At 36.5% G+C, this 23,870-nt stretch overlaps 1 protein-coding gene across 8 annotated transcripts in view; it reads right to left on the reverse strand.

The window, feature by feature from the left end:
* DGKB (diacylglycerol kinase beta) overlaps positions 1-23,870 on the reverse strand; it is a 394,620-nt gene that overhangs the window by 301,250 nt on the left and 69,500 nt on the right. For 7 of the 8 annotated variants that reach the window (XM_027684707.1, XM_027684708.1, XM_027684709.1 and 4 more), the window contains exon 2: positions 12,554-12,816. In XM_027684707.1, the coding sequence (XP_027540508.1) occupies positions 12,554-12,623 (70 nt within the window). In that variant the 5' untranslated portion in view covers positions 12,624-12,816. Of the gene's footprint in view, positions 1-12,553; positions 12,817-17,941; positions 17,961-23,870 lie in introns of those variants that run through there. The other variant, XM_027684712.1, reaches the window with a different exon arrangement.

Raw genomic sequence — 23,870 nt, forward strand, 5'->3', positions numbered from 1 at the left:
TTCCTAATTAACTATCTTCTTATTTACTAAAACAATTCTGAATGAATAACCATTTCTGATTTATTCTAGAATAAGAGCACCTCCAAAGGGACTGTGAGGCTTTTTTCAAACTCCAGTTTGAGCATACGCTTTGATTCACCCTAACACAAAATTTGCTAAGTAAGTATCATAGAATCGCAGAATATGCTGTGTTGGAAGGGACTCTTAAGAATCAAAAATAATGGTGCTTGTGTACATCTTCACAGATTTTAATAATAATGAATTTATAGAAAAACTTCTAGAGGGCTCTCTACAGAAGACAAAATAGCATGAAGTGATTTAAATCATTGCTACATGATAAAATTTGGCTAGCCACTGAGGTCCTGTGAGAACTCCCTTCAGCTACAGTCATTCTATCAGTCTCACAATCACTTTTAATTATTATTTTTCATAACCAAACACCAAATGTCAAATCAGAATTTCCAAAAATTAAGCTGTAGGTACTGAGTTCTATTTTGGCTCCTGTCTGCGGTTCTGGCTCTCTAAAAGCCAACTTAGATTTTGCCTTAATAACCTATTTCTAAAATTTGTTCATCTCAGTTTCCTTAAATGACTCACAGCACTACCTAGGGGTTGTAAAAATAGCACAGATTAATGAATTTTGGTCTAACAAAAGTTGGTAGGCTCCACCTTCATTTGAAGCCAATTTTTTTGTTTTATCTTAGTTTTCACTTATTTTAATATTTTTTCCCTTTCAGGACTTTCATATTTTTTTACCCAGGAACTCTGATTCTCCTATATTTGTGCTGCTAAAATGGTACAGTCATCATCTATTTGTAACCTTAGTTCAAAGCTAGAGTAATATACTTATCTTGTCACTCAGTCTTTTTCTTTGCATCTCTTCAATCTGCTTTCATCATGTCTAGTGCAATTTCAGTAATTTCTCAAACTCTTTAAGTCTAGCCAGTACTGAGGTGCCTCTGTTCAATAAAGAACTTAGACATATACTTAGTATATAAACAATCTTCCCATCCTCCTCTCATAAACATCTAAAGTTTTCACTGTTCTCTTCCACTCATTTTCACTGCTACAATATACAGGCTCTTAAAAAATATACAATGTATGCTTTCTTCCAAAGAAGTCACATCTCTAATGATTGCAAAGGTCTTTATTTTGATACAGGTGAGGATGCTGGAGTCTGTCCCATCTCTGTAGTGAATTTCAAATAAATATCATATTAAAATTAGAAATGGCCCTCTACTTAAAAAAAATAACAAAACCAAACCAAAACAAAACAAAAAAAAATAAACCCCCCTAAAAAAAGCCCAACAAGCAAAAGCAAAACCAACAACAAAGAAACAACAGTTAAGAAAGCATCTTAAAGCTATTCCATATGTCTTCATGAATGAAAACATCCATTACTGGTCCAGTTAATTCTAGGAAATACATTCTTCAAAACAAACTCATTATCACTATCATGACTGCTACAATTAATCTGAGTATCTCAATAACAGAATCACAGAATTGTTAGGGTGGAAGGGATCTCTGGAGATCATCTAGTCTAACCCCCTTGCCAAGGCAGGGTCACCTGCAATAACACAAATTATTTGTAACTTTTTATGTTTAAAATAAAATCAAGAATTCGTATTTTCAGAAAATAGTTATATTGGAATTTAAGCACAAGTTCTTTTCTACATATGCTGTAATGGTTTTAATAAAATTATGACCTACACAAAATCTGACAGTTCTAAAGACAACTTTAGCAATCAGTAATGTCCTCAAAAAGGCATTCAATTTTGCAATGCAGCCAACAAAACTATGGAGTGACACTCCATAGCATCCACTAAAAATCTTCCAGAGCCACACAAAAAGCAATGTATTTTTAGGCCCTAAAAACACAATGAAAACATATGCAATTATGAGCATATTTTAAATTTTTGCTTCTTCTAATTGGCAAAAAACAACAGAGAGGAATGCAATCCAGAGCCCTTCAACCCCAACTAACGGCAGAAAGAGGGAGGCCTTCTGACACTATCAGGCAGCCCTAAGCCCACTCTTTTTCAAACAGACGCCTCTGATTCTTGATTTGAGCCATACAGAGCAACCTATTTTCTCTTCTCAAGAAGAACAAGAAAGGCAGCTTTGTCTCTTCATTCTTTAAAAACCCAGGAGAGGCAGAACAGCATAAGCAGTAACGCTAATAGCAAAGTATATTTTTTCAGTGGATGAGTTGGACAAGCAGCTTTCCCCTTCTCTTTTTAGGCATATGAAGGTTTGCCGGGCTGAGGGGACCTACCATGGGCTACTGGTTCATTGAGTTTAAGTCCCATAAAAGTGAAGTAGGATCATCCTTTCTCTCAGAAGTATTTTTTTTTTAATTGTCTGATGAGTCATGAATTGTCACCATTTGAATTACACTTTCCAGCTCTTCTATGGAAACAGAAAGACTAAAAATACATGCTTTTAATGGGAGTTGAGATTCTGCTACAGTCACATGGCTCCCCAATTAGTCCATTCTCCCTTCATTTTGTTTCTTCAAGGCTTGGTGAACTGTAATTCTGTGTTTGTGACATCAGGCTCATTTCCACAGCAACCAATTGAATTATCCCCCAAATAAGAATAAGCAACAGGAACAGATGAACTCTTAAGAAACAAAAGCTTCTTACTATTTACATGCAAATGTCCATAGAAACAACCAAACAATAACTGAAATGAAATATGGAAGATACATAGAAACACAGGAAATACAACAAAGGCATAATCAATGTTTATACATTTTACAGTGTATAAATACACATTCAGTAATTTGATGATCATATGTCAGATTTTTAATAGCCACAATATATGTTCAACACCAGTAACAGCTGATGGTGCAATACCAGGTGTTAATGACTTGTACCTGTGCAGCTTCAATTTTAGAAAGAAATCATTATTTTTGATCTAGGAAACAGAAAGCAAGGTAAGATGACACCACTTGCCTTTCAGAATTCAAAGACCAGCTACCAGCTACTGCACACCATGAATTCCTCAGCCACAGAAACTTGAGAACATCTCTCTTATAAGAAAAGGCTGAGGGAGCTGGGCCTGTTCAGCCTCAAGAAAAGATGACTGACAGGGAACCTCATCAATGTCTATAAGTATCTAAAGCGAAGGCATCAAGAGGAGGAAGCCAGGCTCTTCTCGGTGGTACCAAGCAATAGGACAAGAGGCAATGGGCAGAAACTGGTGCATCTAACTAGGAAGTTCCACCTAAATGTGAGGAAGAGCTTCTTTACTGTGCAGGTGACCACACACGGAAACAGATTGCCCAGAGAGGTTGTAGAGTCACCCTCACTGAAGATATTCAAGAATCGACTGAATACAATTCCAGGCAATGTGCTCTAGGATGACGCTGCTTGAGCAAGGAGGTTGGACCAAATGACCCACCATAGTCCCTTCCAACCTTACCCATTCTGTGATTCTGTGAACTAGTGTTTCTATTTTGGACTTTATAAGAACTCTTTATAAAATTTCCTTCTTGCAATGTTTTCCTTGAAAATGAAAATTCATAGTAATTAACTTTTCCCATTGAGACTTTATCATAATTTCCTTCTATTATGGATCTATCTACATGTATAAGAGTTAACACAAGCCCTGATACTATCGGCAGGGCTAACTTAATCTTTCCCAGGCACAAAAACACCCACTATGCCCTCAGTGGAAACCCTGAAAACTTAGTAACATAATTTAGAAAATAATAATATGAAAATAAGGGTCTAACATTATCCAGTCTCAACACAACCAATTCAACATTCGTACTGTATTGAACTACCGTGTTTCATTGCTCAGCAAGACTGAGCAAATCTTAGAGTCTTCTCCAGTGATTGCCATCTCTTCTACATTGTCCCAGATGAAGCAGATGTACAAGATGCTTGCAGGTAAATTGTCATCTTGTAGTGAGGCCACCAAATGCTCTTGATGATGAGACAGTATCCTCTTCATCACACAGCAAGCATTTCCAGTGCCCCTATATGCTCAAATGATGGGTTTGTAATAACAGCCTTTCTTAACAGTATTTTCTCTCTGGATTCTGGGATCAATGCAATTTGGTACTATTGAACAGGCTGAATCAATTTTTTTTCCTTTTTCAGTTCCTGTAACGTTTCTTTCATATGAGATCTAAATAGGCAGAAAACTTTGACACTTCCACTAGCTTTCCTAAAATGGACAAATAAAGTGTGTTAGCACTAGCACAAGTGAGACCATTTGCTTCATAATACTTTTGTTACCCCTAAATAAAATTTACAATTTTCTGAGCCATCATATTTTTGACCCTGGCAATCAAATATTCAGGAACTAGAGGCAGCTCTTTAGCACAGAAATTGAAGCTAAAAAACAGCTAGTGCTTCACTGAACTGATCCAACACTGGACCAATTTGTCAACATCTTCAAAAATTTTGAATTACAATTTCACTCTAAGGGCCTACTGCATTCTCTGCTTTTACTAAATAGACTAAGTCTCTTCATGTTATTATATATGACCTCTTGTTAGCAGTCTCCAGTCAACAGCACAAAGCAGCAACAGTAGTCTTGCATTTTGCTGACTATAACCCCTTTAAATCAGAACTCCTTAACAAGTCAGATATTTCTGAAAGAAACTTCTGTTCTGCAGAGGAATAGGGTCTTTTCCAAGCTTTATAATTCTATGATTCTGAGGGATCTAATAAACAGCAGGTGTGTCCCAATTCTGCTAGCTGATAGTAGCAAACAAATATAAATTCACTATTTTCTGCTCTTAAAACTTGTCTCCCTGCAGCTGACCTATGGAGTTTCTTGCAGTCAGAACACAGGAGAGGATCCCTGTAATTAACAAAGACATGAACATAATAGTGTAATAAGATAAATAAGATACTCCAAAAGTCACTTTGTGACTTAACTTTTTGCCATTACTATGTACAATTCAAATAAAGTTCTATGAAACTCAATAGTTCCTAAAAGAATGCATCAAATTAGAATATATAGTAGCCTGAGAGGAACAAAAAGTACTTTATTGCATGACAAAGGCAAATGCATTTAAGTAACTCAGGAATAACTTCATAGACCCTTTAACCAAAGCAAGGAGTTCAGAACTCTCTTCTACATCATTCCTTTCCCTAAATAGTTTATTATACCTTAAACAAGTTGGATGCCCTTTTTCAGTATAAGCATGGAAGCAGGAAACAAGTTCTGCGTACACATTAGTATCCCACCTGACTGACGTAAAAGGTTCCTCCTTACTCACAGTTGTAGACAGAGTCAATATGATACTGTTTACCCTTGACAGGTCAGCTGGAGAACTGACTGGCTTCTGTCTGGGTAAAAAGGCAACCGCTAGTCACTGAAAGGCACATATCAAGGCAGAAACACTAAGAATTTTACCTCATTAGAAAGCCCACCACAGAGCTCCAGATCATACTGTATTACCGCGTTTATCAGCTTTTTTCCTTCAGAAATGCTCAGCTCATCACCCTATCTTACATTCTCTTCAAGACCTAACACAGAAACCCTCATTAGAGAAAGGAAAGAAATTCACTAACACTTCTGCAGCTGATACTGGTGCCCAGCTCTCAATCTCCCACAACTTCATCTATGATATGATCTTCAGAGGCCAAGTCTCAACTATGACTGGTTAAATGAAAAACAAATTCACAGCTTTGTGTCTTTTCTGTCCTAAAAGTCTAACACAAGTCAAAGTCAGCTCTAATATCCTCATTAGTGCAGACTGTATGTAACATCCTTCCTTTGGACCGAGTTTAAGTTTTTTTAAGAGTAAATCTGACTAGAACCTAAATATATCATATATAGTGTTTCTATCCCAGTTTCTCTAAATTGGTACAACACAAGAATGTGCAAAAGGGATTTAAAGTCACATACCTGAAGAAAAAATGTACAGTGTTATACCAATAAGCATAGTTCATAGTCCACCTCTCAGGATTCAGACTCCATGAATTATCAACTGGTCTGTTTTTCTGGCCACTCCATCCCCATTTTGCATGCAAAGAGTGGCTCTCTCACTAGACCCAGTATCCTTCTCCATTAAGTTCACCCAAGTGCATGGGATATTGCACAGGCAGACTCCCCCTTCCAGCCAGTCTGACAGATTCTGACAAACTTTTTGAGAACCTAATTTCCTCCACCTTTACTAACAGGAGCAGAAACACCATAATCCTAAAATCCAATATTTAGGATAAAATTATTCTCAGTAATCACCATCCATTTTCTCTCTCTACTTTTCATACAGTCAAAAATAGCTGGTTTTGGCAATCTGTATTTGATGAGGTCCATTCCCTCATTAGAATTAGCACAATTCCATGTGGCACTAGAAGCCTGGGACACTCTGAGAGATTGTGTAATGGTCCATAGCTGCTGCTGACCCACTGCCACATATATGAAGTTCCCCCTAGGTTATCATTTATACCCCTTGTAAAAGAAAGTATTTTCCATCTGTGTGGACCACAGAATCAAACCACTCAAGAGTCTCTGGCATCCTCATTTTGAACCAAAACTTCTGCTGACCTTCCCATTTTTCTTCAGTGATCTTTTCACAATTTCCTCTTTCCCGTTCCCCTATAAAATTGTTACACTGTTTAGTTCTTGCAGTAGCTATTGATACTACATCAAAAGATGCTGCAGCTGCTGATGCTGCTTCTGTTCTCACAGTCACTTCAGTAGCACTCAGCATCTATTTCTATCTTCAGGCTATGACAGTCTGCCCAAGTCCTCCTCCACTGGCCTGGGAAAAAATCATTGCCAAAAGTTTTGCAAAAAGGTTTTTTCAGGCTTTTTCCTCAGGGCACATTTTGTTGACAAACTCAAAAGGACAACACAAAACCATGCTATTTCCCCAGAGTGCACATGCTGCCAGATCTCAGAGGTCTTTTTCCCCGCCTACTGAGGGAAGGGCAGAGCTGCTTTTTTTTTTTTTTTAATGCCTAGCTGACTCATGAAATAGTCTTGATTTAACTGTTTCCAATCCCTTCAATATTTCCTCACTTGCTTTTGGAGCACGATCCTTTAAATTTCCCTTAACATATAATCTGGACTCCAACAGCCATAAAACTTCATTTAATAAAAAGGAGATACAAAATTCATTTAATAAAAGGGACTAAAAAAAAAACCTGTCCAAACTAATCCAATTTACCATACAGATAATAATCACAATGAAACTATTTATATTATTTCTCTCTAATGCTCTTACAATTCAGGCTCCTGTAGGGAGTAGTACAGAACAACATATCACAGAATCACAGAACCATTTAGGTTGGAAAAGTTCTCCAACATCATTGAGTCCCACCTTTGACCGATCATCACCTTGTCAACTAGACCATGGTTGGTGCCACATTTAGTCGTTCCTTGAACACCTCCAGGGATGGTGATTCCACTACCTCCTTGGGCAGCCTGTTCCAATGTTTAACAACTCTTTCTATGAAGAAAATCTGAAGAAAATCTGTACCAACCTGAACCTCCTCAGGTACAGCTCAAGGCCATGTTCTCTCTTCCTGTCACTGGCTGCCTGGGAGAAGAGACCAACCTCCACCTGGCTACAACCTCCTTTCAGGAAGAGGGCACTAATGTTACCCCTGAGTCTCCTCTTCTCCAGGCTAAACAACCCCGGAACCCTGAGCCACTTCTCATAAGATTTACATATACTAGTATTATATAACTTAGAAGAAAGTGTCTCTGCCTGAAAAGTCCTGTACATACCTTACCCTATGCCATGACATTTCTCGCAGAAAAATCCCTACATCTTTTTACCTTTCTTTCCCACAGCTAGCATTGATCATGAAATCTAAAGGAGAAAAAAAAATATGAATTTTCTTCTCGAGTGCATATATTTTCCTAGAATCTTCAGAATTTGGTGTGGGTTACATTATTGTTGTTGTCATTATTACCACTATTCTATAATAAGTACACCAGTTATCTCAGTTGTTCTACTTTTCACAAATTCTTCTGAGGCAATTTAAAACTAAGCAAAGATCTAATGTAAAATCTTTTTTACTATTTCCTCTTTGAAACAAGAGGAGAGAGGAGATTTTTTAATTTGACTGGCAAGAAGGACACAGAGGAACTGTCTTTGGAAATAATTATTCTTCCGAAACCACACATACGCATATTAACTGCAAAGAGCCAAGTATTAGGTAATATGCTCTTTGAACTCTAGAAATATTTTAATTTTAAGTAATATTTAAACTGTTCCAAAAATTCACTGAAGCCCCCAATTATTTAAGTATGGCAGGCAGATGAAGAAAGGGTTTAAATTGGAAGTATAAAATTGCCTTGAATTGAGCTCAAAAATAATTCTGTAAGACAAAATTACAGATATTTCTTGGATTCATTTACTGAAAGATATTGAGTGTTGCTTAGAGGGAAATACTGTGTGAGTAGGAACAGTGATGGAGAACTGATTCTCCTTTGCTGTTGAGTTACATTTATGGAAATTGAGAAAAGCTGGTATGTATTTTAAGCAAGAAATTTTACATTCAGGGTTTGTGTTCACCAAACAATATAGCTGGATAAAGCAGCAAACCATACCATAAATATGTGAAGAAGAAAAAAGGAAAAAACCATGTGGTAGGAACTTCTCAAAGTGATACCAAGGACAGCACCTGCACACAGAGCTAGGGAGCGGGCCTTGTTTAACTGTACTTGCCAGAGTAGACAGGCTATCATCAAGCTCAGAGAAGATTAATTAAAAGCAGAACTACTCTGAACTAGAGCCAAGTGTCTTTCAGTCAGAAAGTGGAAAAGTACATGTCCCTCTAAGAGCACTAGAATCCGCATGAGTTGGTTAATGGGCTTTATACAGTGAAAGATCCACACCCTACTCTGGTGACTAAAAAAACTGAATTCAGACCTCTAAGTCCAAGACAGACACATAATGTCCACACTTAATCAGCTACAGTTGTGCCCATGTAACTCAAGTCTGGATGTACTTTTAGTTTATTATCTGTGGAGTCTGTATCTTAATATAGTTGAAAATTTCTTTAAATGACTGAAGTCAATTGATGCTGAAGAGAAGTAGCTCATCTAGGTGCCTCACGAGTTCTGTTTCAGCGTAAAGACAAGAAGAGTCACTTGTCTCTTAGAAGCTGGGTGGACCCATTCTTCTGTTCTCAGAAACTGTAACACTTGCTGATGTGACTGATTTCAGCAAAATCTGACAGCAAGTCTTCTTCATAAAATAGGCAGAAGTGAGACAGGATTGCTTCTGGATAGGGGAAAGATCAAGGATATGCTTTCAAACTGAGATTTAACCTCAAAACACTCAAACCTAAATCCCTCAATCCTACAAGTATGCCCTGTCTGCTATGCAGGAGAACAGTCTGTGTTATCACCTATACGGAATCCAAACTAAGGCTTTCAGATCTGGAAGGTGGTGTGGGCTTATGCCCAGGGCAGAGGCTGGGGCTGTAACTTAAGCAAAATTCTATCTCACTCGGTGGCCAGCTTAGGTTGAGGGGATTCAGCTTCAGAAGGGAACTCTGACTATCAGCCATTAAGAGTATAATCCAAGGCAGTGACATCCAAGGTAGACAGGTTTTGGTAGACTACACTCTTTGTTCCAGCACTCACATTAGGCCTGATTCAAATTAAAATACAGTTTATAAACATTGTATTTTTAAATTCAAGACAGTGTATCTGTTCAAAATTTCCATAGTTAAAATAATGCAATTTAGGTAAGATTTACAAAGTAAAGTCTCTACACCAAACTGAATGAAAGGTAGAGCAAATGACACCCTTGCATATCAGCAGGTGAGTCGAAAACAAACCACTTTACTATGAATTCACTACTTACTCCAAAGTCCTTTGGTGAAACCTACTCCTTAGCACGAGGCAAGGCTGGGGACTCATCACTACCACTTGTTGGTGAGCAACTGCCACAAACTCAAACCTCCCTACAATGTTATCTTCTGACACACGGATCAGCCCTCCACCCTGAAGGAGACCCACTGGTACTTCAAATCCCATGCTGGAGAGAAATGAGCAATGCCTTTTTTTAAGAAATTGTTTGAGGGCTTTTGTCGTTTGGGGATTATTTATTATTTTTATTTTCTTAAGTAAATCAAGCTCTACCAAGTCACCAATCAAAATATGGTGCTTTTTCTGTTCACTATCTCGATATGTTCAACAAAAACAATGAAATATCAAACAAATTATAAATTCAAACTTCATGAAATTCCCCATAATCTAATTATTATTTAAGAATGAGTAAAGATACACAATGTGACAGTAGGTATCTCTGCATGTTACATAAAAATGTATCAAATTCAAATATATTAAACCCAATTAAATATTTATTTTTTAAAATTGCATTTTAAAGTCTTAAGTCATACATTTAAAGACATTGTTATTCAGTCATTTAGCTAAATTAAACTGGACAGCACAGAAATTCAAAATAAGGTCTATACCTAGGCTTTATTCCCTTGGCATTTTACATGAAAATTTATATATGATTAACAATTTTTTTTCTAATTGCCTCAGAAATTGAACTGTTTATACACATCTTTGTGTCACATTTCACATTTTCAAACAACTAACACCCTTTTAATACAGAACAACAGAGGAAGTATGAAAGACAACATATCTTTATTTACACACACAAACCTGAACACAAATTCAGGCAATTTCCCCAAATACTTTATCCTGATATCAACAGTTCTACTAAAGCAATGGTCCTGAACTATAATGTGTGCAAGAATTCTTGGAGGAGCAAAGGGAAGCAGAATGGAAAGGAATATCTTAAATGCCTTTATTCCCCATATGGAAGAGAACAAATATTTTGGCAAACGCAGCACTGGAGGTTTAAACTATAAGAATACATGGAAATAAAAAAAACCCACATAACTACTCTATGTCTATTATAAATCTTCTAATTCTGGTATTGAAAAAAATATGGAAGAATAATTTTAAAATATTTTCCTAGGAAATATTAAATATTTTCAGAAGTAATTTAAAAAAAAAAAACAAACCTGCTACATTATAGTTAATATTTTTGGGTGATGTAATTTAAAACCAACAAGCTTATTCATATCAAAATTGTGAAATGCAAAGTGTTCTTTGCAATGGTCTCTGAAAGCAGTGGATCATCAGCACAAAATTCGGATGTATTCTTTCTAAAATCCATGTAAATTGGACTTTGTTTCCCTTTATTTATTGTTTCTGTGTCATGTACAAATAAAAGAACTACTAAAAAGCATGGATATTTTCATTTCTCAGACTCATACCAGATTCTTAAGACCTTCTTTCAAACAGAAAGTCCTAAGTGATTAAATACAATGTTTTATATTTCACTATGAAATGAGAAACAAAATAGCTCTTTGCCCAGTAACAACATTAAGGATTTAAAGTAGTATGTGATGCAAATTTCCTTCAAATCTATATCTTATCCTTTGAGATGAGAATGTGACATGGGGAGGAAACTCTTTAAGAAATAGAATACTTCAAACTGTACAGCAACTGCTGTAGAAAACTGTGAGACTCAAATATACTTGTTCAAGAAAGCATAATTTAAATATTTCTACCTGATTCCTTTTTTTTGTTGTTGCTTAATGACATTGCATTATATAAATTATAATTCATGGTTTAACTTGATAACAAGAAAATATTATGAATCTGAATCACATTCCAGTGGAATGTACTATCCAATAATAATCCCATTATTAATTCTAATAATCATTTGATGATTATTCTCTTAGATGACTACACTGAAATACTATTAAGTATATGCTGTGATGTCATAGGCACAAAAAACCCCAATGCAATCACCCATATTCATTTTACCTTATAAGCATATGTTTCCCTTAGTAATAAATCAATAACATTCATGAATCATATGAGATGTCCTCTGTTTTTAAAAACAGAAATTTAGATTACTTGTCATACAGGAGAACCGCCTAAATGTTCTTCAACCTTTTCAGTTCATTTCTTATCAAGCTTCAGAACCATCTTCTAAATATGTCTTTCATGTTCAGTATCTGCTCTCCAAGCACATAATTCTGAGCCATTTAAGTTGCTCAAGAAACTGAAAGGAAGTTTTGCCTGAGCAATAACTAAAGAACTGGATCTTCAGCTTAGAGAGATTTTTGTTCCTTCCTCTTTCACAGGACAACTCCTTCACATTGCTTATAGTATTTATTATCTTCATATTGGACACCTAGATGTGTTTCTACTGGAATCTTCATGCTTCCTCTATGACTGAGCAAGCCTTCTTTTCAACTACAAACCCCACTCCAGTGGCCTACAAATTGTTATGGCAAATTGAGGCAAATTAAGGCAAAGCCTTAAAAATATGTTCTCCAAATACAGTCACATAACCCATAGTCAGTCTACATGGTATCATACTGGAAAAAAATTGTGCAGAAAAAATGTTACAGACTCCAACAGATTTTGTTCTTTCCTTCTAAAGAACATACCTTTTGGATTAAAAAAATAAACATAAACCATAATTTAACCTCTTACTTAACAGTGAGTAATATCAATAATATAACAATTTTATATTCTACATTCAAAATATTCCTAATTTTTAATTAATCAAAATATTTTAAAAATTACTTACATTCTGCATATTTTTGAAGTTGAGAGAATTCTCCAGGGCTAAGGTTAACCCACTTCTCCTGACTCGTCATACCGGCAGTAAGGGTCCTCGCTATATATATCAGAAGAATATTCCCTTTGACCCAGGTGATATAAACTCCATAAAGACTTTTAGCTTCAGTTCACAGTGTTTGGGGAGTGCAGAGATGGCATCAGTCCATGAGGATGAAGATTCTGGTGCTATGGACTGTTCCAAATGCGTTGGTTCAGTGGCACGTTACAACACTGTTAAAAGATCAAATATTAGAACAATAAATATCAGTTTTCCTATGGGAATTATTGTCACTGATAAATACTTTCTGATACACAGTTTTGCTCAAAATCCTTCCATATGGTATTTGTCCATAAACAGTTTTACATGTATTTCCAAATTTTACTTTTTTAATCGCAAATGCTTATGTGCAGCATTGATAATCAAAAATTATCACTTGTTTCTGATGAAATGCATCTGGACACATTGTGTGGGGACGTTTCTGATTTAGTAACAAACACTGCAATAGTAGATACTATCTATCAGTAAACTTACAGTTCTTTTTGATTTTAAAATTGGATTGATATAACTGGGTTTGTACCCCATTATGTTGTGGTACAGCACTGTGTGGCCTTGTCAGAAATGCTCTGAAGCTTCTAACTCTCTATGAAATGAAAAAGATTCTGCAGTTTGGTGAGAAGCTCACACGAGAGCTATACAATTAACTATTCTACTAAAATAGTAGGGGTTTGATTTCTAGAACATCACAACACCGCTGGTCACTAGTGAAAAATCTAGTATAACTGCTCGTACTATCACAAATCAGTTCAGGAAAAAAAAAAAAGATCAAACTGTGGGTGTCTTCTCATCCCCCTTTCATGCAGTTTCTACCTCTGTAGGACAGACCTTACGAAAACAATGCATTAGCAACACCACTCCTAGAACAACAGGTAGGCTACTTTTCATCTAATTTTAGCCATCTGAAAGTCAGATACATCATTTGAGATTGTCATCTCAGGCACTCCCTTTAATCATCAGAAAGAGACAGGTGGCCCAGACAGCAATTAATCCCTCCAGTTTCAACATAATCTTGAAATGTGATGAATTGCCTTCCTGTGGTATTTATCTTTTATTGATTACAGAGGTTGCTAGAAGACAAGTTTAGACTAGAAAGCTAATTTTAGACTGTAAGTGGAACCTCTTCCTATGCCTAGCAATGTATCAATTATAAGGGTCAAATTACAAAAAGAGCAAAGAAAAAATTCAGACCAGAAGAGACTAATACAGTAATGGAAAGAGTGCTAAGGAGGAAGATGTTGGTAGCTGAAAAAGAATAGAAAAAACACAAAGATGTCATGAAGAGGCAGAAAGGAAAAAAGCTAGGAACAGAAACATAACACACACCCCCCCCCAGAATAACCTAATCAGACAAGACCTTTTTTCTTTTATTTTTTTCTGTCTTACATACATAAGTATCATTCCTGGACAAGGAAATTCATGCAGGAAGATGCCTTAGTCCCAGAGCATGCTTTCATTGCTCTCAGGCCTTTCCTGATGAATGATTTGAATGCAACTAAGGCTAACTATATACATTAATAATTGCTTTGATTTTTAAAAATTTGTACCAGAAGAGATTCCTATGCTCTTCATCTCCTCAAAGTAGAATTAATGATAAGTTGGAAGACGTGGAAACACTGATTGAACAAATAACAAAAACTAATAGGAGCGTGGAGATTGGGATGAAAAAAGGCAACATTAATGGGGATGATGCTGGTCAAGTGCAAGGCACATCAGCCCTCAAACATCAGTGAATCAACATCAGTACCAGAAAAAGGTCAGCAACTACAAAAGCTAAAAGTGACATTCAGTAAGAAAAGCTATCATTCTGTATTGTGAACCTCAATCCTCATATTCATAACAAGAAAAAATAAGTATGGTCAATGGGGCCATTTTAACCAAATTAGAGATGTTTCATTTCTGACAGTTGATTAGATTGTATTGAAGACAGTTTTATTTCTTCAAATAGGTATATTTTTCCTATAATCTTGACAACTGATTAGATTTTACTGAATTCTTTTTCATATTTGCATGACTGATTTAATATAACCAAAATTTTCTACCACAATTTCATCCAGTTTTACTATTTGTTTCCTTAACTACATTAGCTTCATTATCTGCAACAGCTAGGCTACTGCCTAAAACTACTGTTGTAAGAAAATGTATGTGACCTGAATGAGATGACAGCAATGGAAAAAATTTAGTATGGGCATGGCAGCTCACAGGGAAGAAGATGTAGTTTGTGTGTAAGACAGCAGTTATCATGGAATACATGACAGAATTTAAGGCTATATTTTTATGTTGGAAAACTCTAAACGCAACTTCTGTCCTTTGAAAGGGAAGGTTGTGGAGGATGTAGTGGAGCTAATTTGCCAGGTGTATTTGAGAACAGGAATGGGGAGGTAGGCAGTCCTCAGGGGATGGCTAGCTGGTCTTTGTCCTGCAGCGAGGTCCTCTACACCACCTCAGTGCGTGTAATGCAGGAATATACAGAAACATAATGGGGAAGATCTTGGTAAAAGGAACTCTATAAGGGCTTCCTTTTTTCAGTTTCCTGTTAAGTTCTGCTAAAGCAGAGTCACAAATGAGGAAATATCCATGCATCCTTTAGTTTTTCACAATTAAACTTTTTACAGAGATATCTTCCCATTTTATATAGATAATATTGCAGTTATAAGAAATCAAGAACAGTATATAGATGCTGAGGACAAAAGCCATCAATGCCTATTTGTGTTACATGATGTTTACCATTTGTTAACGTAAACGATGGAAGACCACCTATATACTATATAAATACCCTAACTTCTGTAAAAAAAAATTAATTTATATAACTTTTTCCAGTAGTGTTTAACATAAATGCATTCCTTTACACTTTATTTTATTGCTCTTTAAGTAGTCCAGGAAGGTCATGCAGTGAGAAACCTATACATGAAGAGGAAAGCAGTAACAGGGATGATACTATCACATAGAAAAAACAGAATGTTTAACTACAACATTAATCAAATGTGCTTGCTGGTAGGCAAAATAAAGATCAGCAGCTCTAAACGGACACACACAGTGATTTGACATGTTCATACAGCACACAGCTAAAATACATAGGATGTCAGGTAGGGAGCTTTTCAGCAATCCTCTAAGAGTTTGACCTATTCTGGAAAACTCAGATCTATGCATACATTTTGCTAGTATATCCTTAGGCAAGATTCACAGCCCTCTCAACCAGACACAAAGCAGGCCTTACAAATAAGAGAAATTAGAAACACTGCATTAATAAACTATTCATTTTAACACAAAAAGAAAAAAAAACAACTTACTCCTCTATCTACTAACTATAATAAGTGTTAGAATTCCAGTCTCCTTTTTATAACGTTTTCCTTTCAGGATTTGAAAGTTTATTAAGTGTTCTGTCAGGATTCCTCCCAGGCCACATACCCAAACTAGGAAGCAAAGCTTTGTTAAAAAACTATACAAATCAAATTATTTAGCATTCGGCCAACAATGCTAACAAATAGATTTCCTGGAATTCCCAATGCCACTGAAATCCTCAGCTGCTCCACAGAAGCCAGGCTGAGGAGAGAAGAGAAAGAATTATGCAGTGGAGAAAAAAATAAATATAGAGGCACATCCCCTAAATGCCAACCTAACCATTCAAATCATCTCATTCCACCTCAGTACAGTCCTCACTGCAAGAAAAGAGGAGTTTTTGGAGACTATGGAGAAAAAAAAATTACATCAGTCCCACAAAACGGATCAACGCCAGCAGTTTCAGCTTCAAACTTTGGCCCATGGAAACACATCCAGTTTCTCAACCAACCCAACCCCCTCTGTTTCCTCCTGAAAGGCAGAAGAGCTTCTTCTGAGGTCCATCCACACTGCTGCGGTTATACCAAGTTTCCTTCCAGGGAAACTACAGTTTTCCACAACAGGCCTGATAAGTGATTTTTGTCTAAACAATAGGAATAAATAACACAATATTTTATACCTTAATTAGTATGGAGGCTGAAGCAATTATGCCTTTCAAGAACTTTGTTAGCTAGATCTTGTGATTTCAGCATGGGTGACATCACACATTTTCCAAAGGAGAATTTTTACATGTCAGATAACACATGCTTCCACATGTGCCTGAAACACTTTTCTCTGTTCTCCCCACAAAAACATGCTAGTAATCTCTAATTTCTTGGAAATGCAGGCATTATGTACAGATATACAAGACATATGTAGGTGTTCCTGCAATTCATTTTATACTTTGTAGAGAACAATGTCTGTAATGACAGAAATACTCAAAATTTGCATAGTTGAAAGTTTAGTAATGAAGAGTTTGATGGGCAAGAAATCTAAAGTATCTGCTAATCACCATTCTGATTTTTTTACTCTCAAATACAGAAGTAGTGTAATTAATTATAATTGTTACTAGATTAATGGCATGGATGAAAAAAATGAGGGCCCATAACAAAAGAACACTGCTTTTTCCCATATGATTTGAGTATTTTACACAACGATATCCCTTGTTTTGCATCATATTTAGCATATAGTACATTTTTTTTTCAATTTAGCAAAAGATGTTTACTGATGTAAATTAACATAATTCTGAAATAGAAACTATAAACATTGATACACTGAGATTAGTGACAATTTGCTTATCAAGCTGAAAGTCTCTCCCTTTAAAGGAGTGACCAGCACAACTCAAAAGCACACTTATTTTCCTGACTATTCCCAGGTGTACTAGTCTGGGACATGTAAAACCAGCTATTTAAATTTTAATACAAAGATATGGACTGTATTCCTCAGAGAAGCAATTATTCAAATTCACTTCCTCGAATTATTTATATGGAATATATCAGTAAACACTGGGAACACATGCAACACAAACCCCATTGTGGCATGATAAGCAAAATACTTGAATCTGAGAAAATATTTCACTAATGCTACAGCTTATGACAGCGAAAAATATTAGCAACAAAAGCTGACTTTCAATAAAAATTGCTCAGAATGCAAGACAGCAACATCACTGAATACAGTTACTTACATTTAAAATACAGGCATACATTTTTTATTGTAATTTTCGCTTTATTCTGTTATGGTTTAGCCCCAGCTGGCAAGCAAGTAGCACGCAGCCACTCGCTCACTTATCCCGTGCCCCAGTGGGATGGGCTGGAGAATTCGGGAAAGAAAAAAAAAAAGTAAACCTCATGGATTGAGATGCGAGAAGTTTAATAATTGAAACAAAGTTGTTAAGAACAATAATGATAATGAAAAGGGAGATACCAAAAGGAGAGAGGGGATAAAACCTAAGAAAAACAAGTGATGCACAATACAATTGCTCACCTTAGCAGCAATCAGCCTCCCCTGGCCAGCCCCTCCCTGAGCAGTGATCAGCCAATTTCTCCCAGTTTATAAGAGAGCATGACATTCCATGGTATGGAATATCCCTTTGGCCAGCTGCCCTGGCTATGCTCTTTCCCTGCTTCTTGTGCAGCTCCTCACTAGCAGAGCATGGGAAACTGAAGAGTCCTTGACTTAGGGTAAGCACTACTTAGCAACAACTAAACAGTGTATTATCAGCATAATTCTCATACTAAATCCAAAACACGGCACTGTACCAGCTGCTAAGAAGAAAACTAACTCTATCCTAGCCAAAACCAAGACACTCTTCCTGTACCTTAACTTCATCACATAATTTCTTTAAAAGCAACTTCTGACAGATCTTCAGTTTTCCAACTCCTAGGCTTGCTATTTCCAAGTTGCTACACTAATTACTTACCAAGTCAGAAGAACTACACTCAAATTTCTCAGTGATTTCTTCACTGAAAGAAATATTGAAATAAAGAAAACCGAACATGAATCTGGGCCAAGGAAATACCACAAAATACATGTACTGATGCATCATGAGTTCATAAAGGCTTTTTTCTTGCTTTAAATAGTATAACTGAATAAAGTAAAAATAAACTGAGACCTTTTGTGACCAGAATTTAATTTATGCTTATGAGAGAAATAATACATAATTCAAAAAGCTCCACCAAGTGAGAGTCATGGAACTGTTCCCAATGTAAAAAACTTCTCAATAACTGTTTAGGAAAACAGATTTTAGAAGTAAACATTTTAAAAAAGAAATTTGAGGAGTTACTCATCCTTTTTATTTTACAACGATGACTAAACAAGCAAATTTGTCCACAGGGCCATTAAAATTTGGTACCCTTTTTTATGACTAAATGATCACATTGTACTGAAACTGGGAGAGAGAGAAAAGAAAAAAGGGAAAAAAAAATGTGACACCACCAAAAAGTGGAAAATACTGTTCAGGCAGAAAGATTTCTAGACAGTTGTATTTTGAAATTTGTGAATTTAAAAAAATATATTATTTCAATATTAAAAGCCTTAAAAGAAGGTTGGATCACTAAGGCTTATGACTGATATTCTTTAATATACAGAACAAAGCAATCTGAGACAGAAAGGACTGGATTTGATAGGTATATAGCTATGTAATCTGTACTAAGTTCTCTGTAACAGAGCACGTTAGGCTGTCCACTGGATAAATCACTCTGATAAGAGGATTAATCAATCACTCAAACAATTCTTTCCATGTCATCCATTCCTGTTTCTACATATCCACCAAAACTCCTCCAAAATCTAGAGCATTACAATAAACATCTTAGGGACAACTCCAACTTCCAAATTATGTCTCCACTACCTTCCCCAGGAACGCCAGCTCCCGGAGTGCATCCCTCAATGTGAGCTCAACATAGACCTCCCCACAACCGGCACTACAAGTATCTGAGCCCCATATCAGTGGAGGTTCAACTCTTTGACTATTTTCTGTCACATGTTCTTCCTCTTTTCTTTCATTTCCCCCTCATGGGACAACCTGTAAATTCTGTCTAACAATTAACTTTTGTTGGCAGTATCCCTGTTGACAGGGATTTCTTTGTTTAATTGTTGGGCTTAATTAATCTCTCCATATTTAGGTACTCTAGGGGTGATTACATTAGAGGAAAGCAAAGCTGAAAAGTGTAATTTACAACGGGGGAAGAATTCTGATGATCTTTAATTTCCTGGGGCAGAAATTCCTACTTCATGCTCAGAAATAAGCCTTTGAAGAGATGTGCTTTAGTCTTGTGACAAAAATGTTCCACACTGCTCGAGGAAAAGATTTGTTCACTGCTGTCCTAATTCAAATGCTTCATGCACTTTTAAAATAAACTGGGAACAAGGCGCTGGAATTCCTTTTAAATAACTTATGAAAATGTGAACCTGAATTAATCAACAGGAAAACTACAGATAACAGAGATCAGGTTAGCAGGCAGGTTAAAGGATTTCATAGCAGAAGTTCAGTCTAGATTGTTTTCTACTAGATGGATTTTTTTTTTCCTTTTTTTTTCTTTTTTCCCCCTAGGGAGAGAGCTGCATGGAGTTGATTAAATTATAGCAGACCTGGGATATGAATAGCTGGCGCTATGTCACTGTCCACTGGGATAGCATGGAGCCTTCTAGACAACTACAAATGGTTTCATATTTATTCATTAGCATTACTATAAAAGAGTTCAGTGACAGTGAAATACCAAACAGGATTTACTTCTCAATCATAAACACTGTCGCTTAAAATATCAATCATTTTCTGTGCAATTCATTTTTACCATAGCTTTAAAAAGCAAAATAAAAACAATGTTTGATACACTTTCTTTTGTTTTCTTTCAAAATAAATAAATAAATACATCTAGCAAGGAAAGAAAAAAACCCTTAGTCTGTTCTGAATATATTGTTAAGCCTTATATCAAAAAGATTATATTGGAATTACAAAAATTGTATTAGAATACAGTAACTAATGAAAAGCTAGAAATCAAAGAAGGTGATAAAGTGAGGAAAGTAGAATAAATACACAAACACAAAAAGAAACTCAACAATTCATTGTTGTTTATCTGTTTAAATTGTTGAAGAATTCCTCTTCAATGACAAAAAAAAGTATAATAAAATGGATGGCAGCTGGGTAACACAACATTTGTTCTTCTATAAGTGGAATAATTACATGATTCAATCTTCTGGACTCCACTCCCACACAGAACAGAGGTAGCAGATAAGAGCGCTACCACTCCTGGTAATACTAATTAGAGATGTACTGCCCCCATGAATTTATATTCTTAACTTGAAAAGCAGCAGTACTAATTACAACCAATTGCAAAGCTGTATCTATTACAGTATTTCACACCTAAAGAAGCCTTTCTGCTTTCAGCCTGCAATCAGTTCTGTCACTTTTGTTAGTCTCTCAGCTGATGCACTGGGATGCACACACTGCATTTGATGCATTGCAAGTCAGAAGTTCAAGTCCTTCTCAATTGTTTTATTTGCTTCAAACTCTATAATCCTACAACTTAACATTCAGAACATGCCTTTATAACTATCTTGAGCCAACTGCAGGTCTACCACTGAAACAAAGGTGTCTCAAACAGAAATGTTTAAAATTTGTTTTACACTGATAACTAAAGGAGTTAAAAAATCGGCCCTGTAGAACTTCCACATGATCCTGAAAATTCATTCCTCCTATACCTGAAAGTGGCAACATTGCCTACAGACTTACACCCAGTTTTCTATTACTAAGGAGAAATTATGAAGAAAAACCTTGTTAGTTATGAATAGGCACAAGCTTAAGTCACATTTCAACTTTCAATGGTTTTCAACATTTTTACCCTATAATTGTGTTATACAGCTCAGTCTGTACTTAGCAACTACTGTACTAGTTCTTCTTCCGTCTAGTTGTACAAAGTCCTCACTAAAGGTCTAGATGTTTTATGAGAAAACTGTATATGAAATATTTATATTCCATTGAAATCTTGTAAGACAGAATATCAAGACAATGGGGGGTGAGGGGGGACCAAACCCCATGAGCAGTCTTTTTTAGGGTTAAGAATTATTCTCTATTGTACCATTTTGAATTGATACATGAAAATTTTCAAATGAAGAGATTTTCCAAAGTCCTATGTGTGGTCTACTCTTATCAACATGGGATAAGAGTATGGGATGTACATGTATAACATTATTTCCTGGAGCCACCCACATAAAACTTGCTTTCATCAATTAGAGACGATGTGAATTTTAAAAACAGTTATGTTAATAGAAATTATAGAATTATAGAATGGTTGGGGTTGTAAGGGACCTTAAAGGTCATCTAATCCCAAACCCCCTGCCATGGGCAGGGATGCCTTTCACTCGACCGGGTTGCTCAGAGCCCTATCCACCCTGCCCTTGAACACTTCCAGGGATGGGGTATGCACAACTTTTCTGGGCAACCTGTTCCAGCATCTCACCACCCTCACACTTCAGAATCTCTGTTTAACTGTACTAAATGATTTTTTATGAGTCATTCCTTTCACTTGCCCTGTATTAAAACATGCACAATTGAATTCTTCTAAATATGAAATAAGCCTTAAAAAGTTTGGTCTGCCTGTATCCTCTTTATATCACAAGAAAATCATAGCTATGTAATCTGTAAGTCACTCAGTTTACTAAGGTCATCCTATTTTGGTATAGCTTATGACATTAAAAAAAGAGAGAAAATTTATACTATTTGTTATTTAAAACCATTCCATAAGCTCTTTTTCCAAAGGTTGTATTTGAGATGATAAAGTCATACTTACTAATGAAACTGAAATTTTATCTTCTGAGAACATTCATCAGTGATCACCTAAAGCCTCATAAACTCTCTATTCTCAAAAATATAAAATTCATTTAAAATTAACTTGTTTATATGTTCCAGTTGATATTGCTGTACTCCTGCAACTTTCATAATTAAATATTTTTGCTAATGTTTGCAGTAAACCAAAAGACAGCTACCCCTCTGTTTTCTCATTTGAGGCATGCCAAGTAATATATAGTGTTTTACCCAAGAAAAAATGACTTAGCCACAAGAAGAAAAAGCAAACAAACAAAAATCACCACAGAGAAATGTCATTCATATCAGGTGATGTGCATCCATACAAATCTGCAATTCCAAATTTGAGATACTATTGTTTACACTCAGCTGCTTAGACTGCACAGGCAGAAATCCCAGAGCTGAGCTGAACCAAACTGGGCAACTGGGACTACGCAGCCTGGGCACTATGCTGCTTTTCTGACCCAAATAGGGTGTCTGCACTCTGACGTTCGACAGTGCCTAAATACACTTCATTTTCCTGCTCATTCTTTACAGGCTGGCTTGACCAATGGAACAGATGAAAAATGTCAAGTAACTACTAATTATGGTGTTATTATGTTCTTGTATTATAAAGCAGAAACTGAGATAAGATTTACACACTGGAAGGAAGGAAGGAATACCATCCGGAGAGACCTTGAGAGGCTTAAGAGATGTGTCTGCAAACGCATCAAGTTCAACAAGGTCAAGTGCAAGGTCGGGGCAGTTCCAGGCACAAATACAGGCTGGGCAAAGAATGGATCATGACTAGCTCTTTGGAGTGTTCATGGATGAGAAGCTTGACATGACCCGACAGCATGTGCTTGCAGCCTAGAAAGCCACAACCATATCCTGGGCTGCATCAAAAGAAGTGTGGCCAGCAAGTCCAGGGAGGTTATTCTCTCCCCCTACTCTGCTCTTGTGAGACCCCACCTGGAGTGCTGTGTCCTGTTCTGGGGCCCCAAACACTAAAGGGCATGGACCTATTGCAGTAAGTCCAGAGGAGGGCCATTAGATGATTAGAGGTCTGGAGTACCTCTCCTATGAAGACAGGTTGAAAGAGTTGGGGTTTTTGGTTGGAGAAGGTTCCAGGGAGACCATACAGCAGCCTTCAAGTAGCTAAAGGGGTCCTATAAGAAAGCCAAAGACAGACTTTTTACAAGGGCAGGTAGTGATAGGACAAGGGGAACTTGTCCTGTCACTACAAAGGGGACTTTAAATTCACAGAAGGCAGGTTAAATAGATATTGGGAATTAATTCTTTACAGTGAAGGTGGTGAAGCACTAGAACAGGTTGCACAGGGAGGTGATGGATGCCACATCCCTAGAAACATTCAAGACCAGGCTGGATGGGACTTTGAGCCATTTGATCTAGTGGAAGGGTATCTGCTAATGGTCTGGGGAGGTGGGGGTTGGGTGTTTGAAACTACGTAGCCTTTAAGGTCCTTTTCAACTTATACCATTCAGTGATTCTATGACTACATCAGAGACAGTACAGCATACACAACAGTACAGACCTGCTAACTTTTAAGTACAAGGACCAGAAAATAACAAATGAGAAATATCCCAATTTAAAGAAAAGAAGTGAAGAACTTAA

Source organism: Neopelma chrysocephalum, unplaced genomic scaffold, assembly GCF_003984885.1.
Source record: "Neopelma chrysocephalum unplaced genomic scaffold, ASM398488v2 Primary Assembly neopelma1_67, whole genome shotgun sequence".
Classification (NCBI taxonomy): Eukaryota; Metazoa; Chordata; class Aves; order Passeriformes; family Pipridae; genus Neopelma; species Neopelma chrysocephalum.